General features: G+C 35.2%; 1 protein-coding gene across 3 annotated transcripts in view; it reads right to left on the bottom strand.

Moving 5' to 3' along the window:
* LOC150082242 (protein Obscurin-like) overlaps nt 1-12,689 on the bottom strand; it is an 865,351-nt gene that overhangs the window by 69,313 nt on the left and 783,349 nt on the right. For all 3 annotated transcript variants that reach the window (XM_090379203.1, XM_090379204.1, XM_090379205.1), the window contains one exon: nt 5,966-6,098. In XM_090379203.1, the coding sequence (XP_090235329.1) occupies nt 5,966-6,098 (133 nt within the window). The remainder of the gene's footprint in view (nt 1-5,965; nt 6,099-12,689) is intronic.

The following is a 12,689-nucleotide window of genomic DNA, read 5'->3' as shown; positions in this document are numbered from 1 at the left end:
AGATATATCATTTTGCCTAGAAATCGGAGTGTCCCTAAAGATAAGTATAGGAGCAGAAGAATCCTTTTTGCGAGATATAAGACAAGACTGAGTTTTAGAAGGGTTGAAATTAACTAAGTTGTCTTTGCCCCACTGGAGAATTACTTGAAGATCGGCATTTAAGGAATTGGTAGCAGATTTTCGAGAAGTTGATTGAGCAGGACAAGCTTTCTCAAAATGGAAAGTGGAATGCAATGTGCTATCATCGGCAAAACTATGGATAGGATTGCCAGTCAATGGAAGAAGGTCATTAATATACAAGAGGAAAAGAGTGGAGGAAAGAACTAAACCTTGGGGGACACCGGCATTAGTGGAGAAGTTAGAAGACAGAGAGCCATCTACCATCACCCTCAGTGAGCGATCAGAGAGAAAACTGGATAACCAATTACTAAAAACAGTTGGCAAACCATAAGATGGAAGCTTGTTTAGAAGACCTTTATGCTAAACACGATCAAAAGCCTTTGAGATATCAAGAGCAACTACTTTTTTTTTCACCAAACTTTTCCATTGAATTAGTCCATAAATGGGTAATATAAGCCAGAATATCACCAGTGGATCGACACTGACAGAATCCATACTGGCGATCGTTGATCAGACAGAAGGTTTCTAGGTAGTTTAAGAGTTGGTGGTTAATTGATTTCTCCATTACTTTAGAAAGAGTAGAAGTAATTGCAATGGGACGATAATTGGAAGGGAGGGATTTGTCACCCTTTTTAGGAACTGGCCGGATATGAGCAAATTTCCAAGCAGAAGGAAAAACACCTTTGGAATAAGAAAGTGAAAAAAGGCGGCAAAGAATAGGAGTAAGTTCAGGAGAACAGGTTTTGAGAACAAGTGGAGAAATACCATCGGGACCTGGAGGAACTTTCTTAGCATCAAGATTCGTCAAAATCCTTCTGACTTCCTTTTGACGGAAGACTACAGGAGGCATTGAATGGAGTGTGTTGGGAATGGTAGGAAGTGTTTTACCAAGATCATTAATACACGAGTTGGAAGAAAAATGGGATGCTAGCAGGTCAGCTTTATCCTTGGTGGTGACAACAGAACCATCTGGTTTGGACAGAGGTGGGAGCACAGATGGGCAAAAGTTGCGGCCAATAGCTTTGGCAAGAGAACAGAATGCTCGGCTACCATTAGGGCAAGAAGCAAGTTTTCTACTCTTAGCCTATTCAAACTCTAGTTTGGACTGATTAATAACTGTTTTACAATTGTTGCGAGCTTTGGTGTAGGCAGAAAATGAAACTGAAGAATTAGAAACAAACCAATTAAGATATGCAACATTCTTCTCTTGAACAGCCTTAGCACATTTATTGGAAAACCAAGGTTTAGATAAAGGACGAGATTTTAAAGTGGAGTGTGGGATAAAGGATTCCATTCCTGCAAGAATAATTTCACTAACACGATCTGAGCAAACGTTGACATCAGAAGTTTTGAAACAGTAATCCGACCAATGGAAAAGAAGAAAAGAAGTCTCACAGGTCATCCCATTTTGCATTCTTGTAATGCCAAACAACACAAGGTTGGGAATAGCCATCAGATAAAGGTGAGAAAAAGATCAAGCATGTTGGCTGTATGATTAGGATTGTCCAGTATTCTTGTAGGCAAATGAACAATCTATGCAAGGTCATTAGTAATTGCAAAAGCCTCAGCATCTCGACCAGCTGGGTCGGTGTGACTAGAAAATGGAAGCCAGCTGGAGTTGTGAACATTAAAATCACCAAGGAAAATTACCTCACTGTTAGGAAAGTTGGACTGGAGAAAGTCAAGTTGCAAAGAGAGGTAGTCAAAGAGTTCCAAGTGATTAGTGGAGTTGGGAGAACGGTAGAGAAATATTAAGTCAGAGAAGATCAAAGAGAGGAGATTCCAAATTGCCAAGTCTTTGACAGGGAATATCAGAATGGACATATGCACAAGTACCACCTTTGAGGCGAAAGGAATCATACAATGAATAATTTGGGCATCTCAGATGAGCAGTAGTTGAATCAACTGATAACCGAGATTCTGTCAGAAAAAGTACATTAGGTTTGGCAGACTGCAAGTGGAAATGGACATCGTTGAGATTAGAATTGAGACCACGTATATGAATTGGGAAGTGCTTGGGAGGTTTAGATCTTTTCGCTGGTAAGCTTGCTCTATTAGTTTGACAATTCATGGTGTATTCAAATAGTAAGAAAAAGTGGGTGGGACATACTGTATGAAGTAATGAAATTTTTGGATATGGCGTACACATGGTAAGAATATAACGAGATCCTTGACATAACATGGCCTCGACAATGCTTCCCGCATACACACTACTCAGACTCCTTCCAGTCACTATCTGGCAGAGTAGAGGTAGCAAGATTATACAATAGCTGATCCGGAAGCCTCCTAGAGAGTTACCAATAGGTCCGGTCCGGTGTACTAACTCACGGCTGGCCTGTGAACACCGTTTTAGAGCTGTACCCTCGAAATGTAAGGAATATTGGATCTCGCCACGATGTTCATCATAACCTCAAAAGTCATCAATCATACTGCATGATGGAAGAAATAGGGAAGGTTGACCGGAACTTAGCTCTAGAGACTAAACATGGGTTCCACCACTTCAAGCTTCCAATAAGCAAAGTGGTGGTATTGCACCAGTTGATGAGAGTCATCTACCACCTAGTACTGCCTTGTAACATAGAGGGGGATTGGTATTCCTCCATGTGGTGTGGGCACCACACCTTGACCACTTCTTACGTTGGTTCACACCTGGGTGGTCACCCACCATGTACTTGTGCATGGAGGTTATACCCAGGATTACTAACAGTCCCACCATCCTGAAGGTGCAAGCAGAGGATTTGGCTGTCACAGACTGTCCGAACTTCGCTGAAATTGGGTCCACTTGACTTGAGTGTCACCTGAATATGAGTTCTATCAGTGTTTTAGACTTCCAGGTAGCAAGTACAGCTTGTCTGGCATATCTGAGAGAATATCTGTGACAACCTCATGGACCATTACAAACCTCAATTTCAAACCTAAGATGATAATAAGAATGAGATTTGCTGTTGTTGTTTGTTGGATTTATTGGTGCAAGGGCTACAAGGCCATAATGCACAAATGAGATTTATTTACAGGAATAAACATTTGCAAAAGAAAAGATAAAAGCCTTTTTAAATGGCACTGATCTCTCATGTTCTGAAGCCAGTCAATCCATCAGTGCAGCAGCTGATAACCTGGTAATGATTTAATTCACAAGATGTTGGAAATTTAAATAGCTGAATTTATAAGAGCTTGTTGTCCATCTATTTAAATCCACAATACCTTGCATTCAATTTTTTAATATATAATTAGTGGGGGCAATCAAAATTATCAGAAATACTTCAGTGTTTTTATTCACATATTGCAAATAGTTATCACACAGTGATTTAATGTTTCCTGTGGGAAATATAAAATGACTTCAGTGACAATATCAGTTTCCCATACCATTACTTGCTACATCGAAAACTGGTCCTTATTTTTTGCATTATTAAATGAGAACTCAAGGTTAGGGGAACTATGTTATGGAAGTGAGTGTCTATCATTTGAAGCCAAGTAAAATGTATGGCATAATATAAGAAACAGCTGTCTAAAATTCATGGAGTGGTAAGTGCATCTTCTCTTTCCATCGTCCACAACATGGTAATGTTCATGTATGTGTGCTTAGTCACATGATTATAATTTTTGCAAATCTTCTTATTGCAGTATTATGATCAGTCAATGAATAGTGATGATATAAAAAATTATGTGTTGAAATTCCTATACTATATTTGCAGTATTTGTGATATTGTATATATATAAAATGTTAGTTTGTACTTATAATTCCATAAAACTTTGATAAAAGTGGTAAGAAAATTAGATTATTGGAAATGTGTGAATTATAGTGGAATCCACCAATTTATTCTATAAACTATCTAACAAATTCAACAATAAATCCACAAAAATGAATTAACCAGATTTATATGAGGAACAATTTTTTTTATATTATGATCCAATAAAGATAGGAGGAATTCTTGATGGTTCTGAGCAGTGAGACTATATTTAGCTGATCTCAATCAGCAGAAGTAGGAATACTCTCCCTCCCCTGCCTCCACCACCAATACAGTGACTTATAATAGGTTTCTCAGCCCTCACAATATGCAAATTGGCCCCTAAATAAATACACTTGTAAATACATAATACATGATAAAGATTATAGGAATTAGCATGTCACAGTAACTGGTACACTACAACAAAAGTAATAAGTGCATAAATAATCAACCAACCATTCAATTATGATCATAAAACATTGAACATTTTTAGTTTTCATGAATTTTTCTTAAAAAAATTGCAATTTTAATATATGTTACTGTAATATATATGTAGAAAACCAAATCTTATCTTTTCAAATAATGCTTTTAACATTCATTTCAGTGCTATTTTAACACCTGAAATTAAGGGTGGAGAATTAATTTATGATATAATTTTATGAGTGTTAAAAATGAGATTTTGTGGTGATGTGTAGTGAGGGAGAAAGGGACTAAAAATAGTCATGAGGTAATATGTGGTGACTCTTAATTAACTTATACATTACATACATGTAATGTGATATTTTAAAAGTTTTAATACTGGAATGAGAGCTTCCACAGGTGTGATATAACAGAAATATTCTTCAGCTTTTTACTGGAACTATCATACAGTCTCTACTGTATGATAGTTCCAGTAAATCCTGGAAGAATTTGAGAAACTTTTTTAGCAAAGGCATTATTAATCTAATGTTCTTAAATGACAATGAAAATTATTGATAAATCATGTTCTGGTAATTTTCATGAGCAACTAAAACCAATGTAATAAACTAAAAACAGTACAATTGTCTGTGATAATTGCAATAGTTTCACTACATGTTACTCATTTGGAGAGGTTTGGGTTTGAATCCAGTCATAGACTTAAGGAATTTCTAAAGAACTCTACAATGAGGGGTTACTGATATCAGTCAGAGGGAGTAGGAGTTTCCCCCAGTGAGTGAGCTGTTCTGAGTTTTTCAGCCCACACAACATACAAACTGGCTCGATCACACACACACACACACACACACACACACACACACACACACACACACACACACACACACACACACACACACACACACACACACACACACACACACACACACACAACACTGGGATGCTGATGCATCATAAAATCAACAAAAATGGTAAGAACTATAAAAGTACATTCCTTACATTTGTCAAGAGTAGTTAAAAATTTGTACTGTTGTATTGTATATAGTACAGCATATGCTTGTTTCTTTAGCAGAAGAGGTGGTTAATTTCCACATCAGCCATCAGGAGTTTAATTCCAGAGCCCTTTTTATTATTCTGAAATAAGCCCTTCACCCCCTCCCCCTGCACACACCTGAGAGTATTTTGTACAATGGATTATTTTGATTAATTTAGTGATTTATTTATACATTTTCAAATTTTTTAGGTTATATAGGGTTTTTTTTTTGTCTGTTAGAAGAGAGCCAACTTTGATTATTGCTTTAATCAGGTAGTAGTCCTGGAAAAGATCTTCTGCATTATTACTGTTTTGACAGTAAAGCATGACAAGAAAACTGCAACCTTTACTGTTACTGCCATAAAAATTCACTTTTATGCAGCAATAATAATAATAAAAAAAATTCATAATGCACAATGATTATTATAGTATTCATCATTCGGTGGAATATTTTGTAACTAACTGATTACTTGCATGGTTGTTCTGCATGATTTGCATCACCTGGTAGCAAGTTCTGGAACAAATGTTTTTACGAAATTCTTTTCTACATAGGATGAATCATTTAATCATCCTCCAAGTATTTATTTTTCTGGTATATGGTATGCATTGTGGGTATCAATTAAGTAAGCTCATTTAATTTTAGTAATTCAGTATGTAAGAAGTTAGTACCTACTTCCAATTTTTAATCTAGCTCTACACGTAGTTAAACCATGGGAATTTCTAGCTATGCACTTATAAACTCCAGTATCATATGCTTTTCCAGGCTTTAATCTCAGTTCACAGTGATTATCAGGCAGTTCTGTAACCTACATAATGAAGAGAAGAAAAGTATACTTTAGGTTTACTAAAATAGAGAATGTTTTAAATACCTTTCCTATGATCAGCTATCTCATCTTTTGACATGAAATTATTAGATCCTCATCAATGTAGGGACAGTGCAATAATTTAATTAATTAATACTGAACAGTGTCATAAATCCCCAGGTTCTTTGCAACAGACCAAAAGTTATAAGATTGGACAATGGTGGGGGCAGAGTACAGTTAATAAGAGATCTCTAAGTGACCCTATGACCATAGCAGACAAGGCAATTTTTTGTACTAGGTCTAGAAGCATAACCTGTATACACTCATTCCTCATAAAGATTCTTTACATAATTAGAAAAAGATTCCCATTAAGCATTATCATTGTGGCAAGTGGTAACATTATGTTATATAAACCAGAAACACAAGTATAATAACACAAGTATAATAAATAGTAAATTAAAAAAAAAATAAAAAAATATAGCAGTTTTGGTCCCTTCTATATTCTGATACAATAATCTATACAGGTGAACTAACTACTAAGATAAATACCTAAGTTACATTTCAAAAATAAAAAGAAAAGATCAGGCAACCCTTGCTTTATGCTCATGATGCATTCCTTGAAAACTGAGCATAATATGGCATTAACAATGAAGCACTATAATGCAGTATGAAGAATATGGAACACTACATTCCATATTACATGTGGAATGTAATTTTCTATACACTTATGTGTACTCAACTTGGGATACTTCACAGATAGAGTGCAAGTAAAAATATATATTTTTTGGTTGGAATTTAACAAAAAAATGTATACTTGTACATATTAAACAATAAACATTTAGTAAAATGAAATAAACATTTAAACATTAAATATTTAATTAAATAAACATTAAATAAAATATAACAATAAACCTGCTTCATCAAGTAAATAAAATACCATTAAAGGAAACAGAAACTGGACACCATGAAAGAGTGATCTGATTTTGACCAAAGTTGGTGATAATGTTGAGAGAGATTATAGAAAACATTATTAAATTTTGAAATGATTGCAATAAGTTTTATCTGAGATATCAATGAAACATTTTTACATTGCTGAAAATTTATACTGGGTGTAACATCCACATGCTTGAATATAAGCAAATCTTGCAGTATATTATTCTTGAGCTCTACTTGAGTTCTTAAATGTAGGTATCGAAAGCACAAGTACTGAATGTGAGGTCAGGCACTCTAATTATGTTCCAGACATGTCTGATTGGGAACAGACTTGGTGATCTCTCAGGCCATGGAAGGACATTCATGTCTTAGAGTCAATCTGATAAATGTTGGTAGTATGTGGATAGGTGTAATCCTGTTGGAACACTGCATTAAATGGGATGAGTACTTGGCTTATGATATTTCAATGTTAAAATGGAGTGTAATATGTCCTCCAAAAACATGAGACTTGTTTTCATGCATACCCAATCGCTCCCCCAAATCATTACTTAGGGAGTTTGCAATGTGTATCTCTCTCTTATATGGATTGCAATTTGTATATCTTCTGATGCTCATTTGTCCATCACTCACACCAAGGCCAAAATAGTCCTTGTCACTAAATACTACTCAATGCCATTCCAGCCTCTAATTGATGTTTACAATGGTGAAAAGGAGTGAAAGGCAAACATTTCAAAAGGACTTGAGATAGTAATAGTAATAGAGGCATGTGATGCAAGAAAGCAAGCATATGAGCTTATGTAGCATCAGCCAAAAAAAAAAAAAAATTCACACAACTATTCCCTCTAAAGGTTTGTCCAGTTCCTCCTTGAATTTATTTAAGCTATCACTTTCCATGACAGATGGAAGTTTGTTCCAGCAATTAACCACTAGCTGGCTAAAGGCAAATTTCCACACATCTATTCTACAGCTGGCTGGCTCACATCTGGTGAGTATGGGTTTGGCACACCCAGGATCCTGAGCTGGATATCATCATTCTTCTCTTTCTTGGTGATTCCCTTCCACTTCTGACACTCTCACTCTCTCTCTCTCTCTCTCTCTCTCTGGGGTAATTCAGCTGGTGCAGCATAAGCCTCAGGCTTCCTTGCACCATATGGATAATAATAATAATTTGAATTTATGTCCCCTTAGGTTCATAATCTGAGCAAGCAGAAGAATCCCATCAGAATTCAGCGTGCTCAACCCATTCAAGGCCTTATACAGCTCAATCAGATCACCTTGCAGGTGCCTAGTCTCCAGCCACTGCAATTTGCAGAACTTAAGCCTCTCTTAGTAAGAGGACCCCTTCGTTCCCCTAACCAATCTTGTTGCCCTTCTCTGTACATGCTCAAGAAAATCTACATTCTTCCTAAAATGAGGCCTCCAGACCTGTATGCAGTACTCATGGCATGGCCTGACCATTGCCTTATACCTGGGGTGGCCAACTTAATTTGTGATGCGATCTACTTTTTTTCTTCAAAATGTGCCACGATCTACCATCTCAAGAATATCATTGCACAATGGTTAAAAAATTTAATCAACACATATTGAAAAATGTTGTTTATAAATTTTAAAATTAAATACAATTCAGAATTCTTATTTTAAATTCATATGTATTTAAATTTTTAATTTATGTGAAGTTTGTGTCTTAGTGTCATCTGCCAAGCTTTCAAAATCGGGGATATACTGTGATAAGGTCAACCGTAAAGAATCTTCTGTATGCAAGTTAGTAAGAGTAGAGTGATTCTTCGTCCTCGTTTGTTTCAAATACAAAAAGGCCAATTCACATAGATATGTGGAACCAAAACAGGAATTTAAAACTTCACTTCATTTTTTTACATCTGGGTACTTTTCTCAGTAAACATATTTCCAAAAGTCTTTTTCTGATGATCTGACTTTTAGGAAGATATTGTTTTGCAATGTAATAATTTCATTTTCAAGTAATATTTTCTCCATGTGAAAAATCTCGTCGATTTTTTCTGCAATTTCTGGATAAGAAATATATTGAACAATGTCTCCAATTGTTTTAAAATCGCTGAATCTGGTTTCAAAATCATCCACAACCTTCTCAATTTCAGAAACATATTTCTCACTATTAAATTCAAAAACAGGATATTTTTGCAAATGATCTTGCATATTTGCAAAATGATAAATTTTTTTCTTCTTTTAGATCCTTAGCCATTGCCAAAAATTGATATTTATATGCAAAAATACTACTAATCATGTCACCCACATTTTTATTTTTTCTTTGTAATTCCAAATTCAGATCACTTGATTTACTGGTAAAATCTGCCAAAAAAGCCAGATCACACAACCATTCCGTATCTTGTAGCTACTGATAATAATCTCCCCTTTGATCAACAAATTTCGAAATCTCTGTAGAAACTTACTCCGACTCATCTACCTCACATCTGCGTGTAATATCATATCTGGTTCATTTTCATCAAATTGCATTTTGAAAAGTCTCCTTTGAAGAGATTGTCCTCTGATGGAATTCGCAATTTTGAAAGCTATGTCCATAACACTTAAAATTTAATCTTTTGCTGGCTAACATTTGTTGGTGGATGATACAGTGGGAACTCTAAAAATCTGGGAATTCATCATCCTTTTGGCACAATGCGATGAATCCATTAAGATTCCCTGTCATTGCTTTAGTTCCAATTAGCAATATGAGCATGCAATTGTTCGCTCACATTTTTACTAATTTTTTCAATGCATTGCATCACAGTATTTCGAGATAATTGCAGACCTTGAAGAGCACTTTTAATTTCATTTTTGTTCTTAAAATTTTCAGAAAGGGAATCTGTTATTTCTAAAAATGCATCTTTGATGAATTGACCATCGGAAAATGGTTTGCATTTTTTGCAAGAAGATGACTCACTTTAAATGATGCTACAGTTACTGCTGTAGATTAGATGTCATGAATAAATTTTGTTGTGCAAATAATCTGGATTTGTTATTTTAATTTATTTTTTCTAAGGTCACTATTAGGCAGAAAATCCGATTGGTATTTACCATGGAGTGCGTTAAAGTGCCTTATAGCCATGGAAGCATTGCAAATCAAACATGTTTCTTTTATCATTAAATGATACGTTTTACTCTTTGATGAAAATGATACTTTTTACTCTTTTTCGTAGTATTCATTTTAAATCAAAGGCTATTAAATTAACATATAAGTACTATCCAGTTATTAATAGTAAGTAAGCTAAATAAGAATTTGATGCATACACCATGCTCTCGACAACGTAACTGTGTGAATTTTCACTAGACAAGCCTAGCAGCTGCGCAGCAACAAGCGTAGTCATGTGGTTCAACGGATTTTAATAAGCATATGCAGTGGGGCGCATAATAATAACATTTAGATTTTGACTTATCTTATCTTCTTTCATGGATTAGGCGATCCGCCTATTCTGATCTCGAAGAGGTCTACCCATCTTTTCTTTGGTTTTCCTCTGTCTCTTTTTCCTTTTGCTCTATATGTATAAGCTAATTTAAGGAATCTATTAGCTTCCATTCTTTCTACATGTTCTTTCCATCTTTGTCTATATTCTATAATTTTTCCATTAATTGAGTAAATCTTTAATTCCTTTATAATATTTACGTTTGGTATTTTATCTAATTTTGTACATCCTTTAGCATATCTTAAAAATTTCATTTCTGCAGAGACATTCTATTAATGTCTCTTTGTTTCGGTATCCATGTTTCAGAACCATAAAGAAGTGTTGGTACTGCCATTACTTTGTAAAATTTCAATTGTGTTTCTTTCCTTGTTTTCTTAGCCAGAGTTCTTTTTACTATTCCACATATATTTTGATATTTCGCCAATTTCTGGTTCATATCTTCTTCGACATCATATGTTATATCACGTCCTAGATATTTAAAATGTTTGACTTGTTCTAATATTTTATTGTCTATAACTATTTTTGTTCTCACCATATTTTTTCCTTTAAAAGCCATTGTTCTAGTTTTCATCGTTGATATTTTAACTTTATATTCTTCTGTTATTTAGTTTAATTTAAATACTGCTCTTTGTAAATTATCTTCACTATCTTGAATAATTACTTGATCATCTACAAATAACAGTGTATTAATCCTATTCTTTGTATTTAAATATATATATACCTGTATTAATTTCTTCTTTCCATTTACATATCATATCCTCAATATATATGTTAAACAGCATTGGTGACAAGCTACATCCCTGTCTAACTCCTTGATTTATTATACTTTCTTCTGTTAATTTATTACCTGTATCTATTACTATTTTGTTCCTTGATATAAACTCTGTATTATTTTTGTAAGATGCTTTGGGTATCTTTTATTACTCAATATATCCCATAGTTTTTGTCTGTTTACTCGATCAAATGCTTTTTCATAATCTATAAATGCTAAATGTGTTTCTAAATTTCTGGTAGCCTGTCTCCATTGCTCAGAAAACTTCATATCTGACTGTACAATTACTCTTAGGTCTCTTTCATTTTCTACCACCCTAAGTGTAGTACTACACAGTTAGTACATTCCTCTGGGGTTACTTCGACCCATATGCACTTTGCATTTGTCAATGTTAAACTTCAGTTCCACTTCCCAGCCCAGATAATAGCTCTACTTCCAGAAAATGATTTCCAACTGTGCAAGGGGTGGGTGACATGGCGTACAACACTTCCTACTCTGGGCAGAAGTGGCTGACCTGTTCACCAAAGACATCTACTGAATAAGCCAGTACTGCTTTTTGTCATTGCTTCTGGATGTTCCTCTGCCTGAGCTTTGGACACATGCTTTCATCTTCCCATTATGTCCAACGTCAGTGAACTGGGAAGACACCTTATTTAACTTGTTTAGTAATACCATGTAGTGACATTCCACCTTCTCATAGGCCAAATATTTGTCCTCTTTCAAAGTCCGTCAGTTGAGCATATGGCTATGCAAGCATCCCTTGCCAATGTGGGAGATACATTCCTGAAAAGTACTGCCTTTGGCAAAACTACAATTGTAAATATCAAGATCCTATAGAAAAGACGGGGTTAGGGGGGAAAACAATAATTATGCCAATAAACCTAAGGCAATGTTTGCATAAAGCAGTTATATATATCTTAGTGCACTTGCATCATTTATACACAGCCAATTATAGATTAGCAAATTTGCAATAGCAGCATAGTTTAAGTTACATCTCACATTGTGAATACCTTCACGACAAGTTGCCACGACACTGCACTACTTCGAATAAGTAATGCTTCACCCGAAGGAGAAGACTGTTGTTACTTATTCTCAGTGGATACCACCACCCAGACGGTACAGTTTCAAGGCTATTTAGCCCTTCTTCGGTGGGTGGGTAGGTACCCAAGTGATGAAATGATAACAAAAACAGTTGTGAAGTATATCTCCACAATATTGATAAGGAGGTGATTATTCCATTGTATAAGGCAATGGTCAGACCACACCTAGAGTACTGTATACAGGTCTGGAGGCCTCATTTCAAGAAGGATGTAGAGATGCTGGAACGAGTACAGAGAAGGGCAACAAGATTAGTGAATGGAACAAAGGGGTGCTCTTACGAAGAAAGGCTTAAGTTTTGCAAATTACAGTATCTGGAGATTAGGCACCGGCGAGGTGATCTGATAGAGGTAT

Source organism: Mastigoproctus giganteus, chromosome 8 (genome assembly GCF_048544385.1).
Source record: "Mastigoproctus giganteus isolate SK-2022 chromosome 8, ASM4854438v1, whole genome shotgun sequence".
Classification (NCBI taxonomy): domain Eukaryota; kingdom Metazoa; phylum Arthropoda; class Arachnida; order Uropygi; family Thelyphonidae; genus Mastigoproctus; species Mastigoproctus giganteus.
The sequence above is the reverse complement of the archived record's forward strand: the minus strand, read 5'-3'. Positions and strand labels throughout refer to the sequence as shown.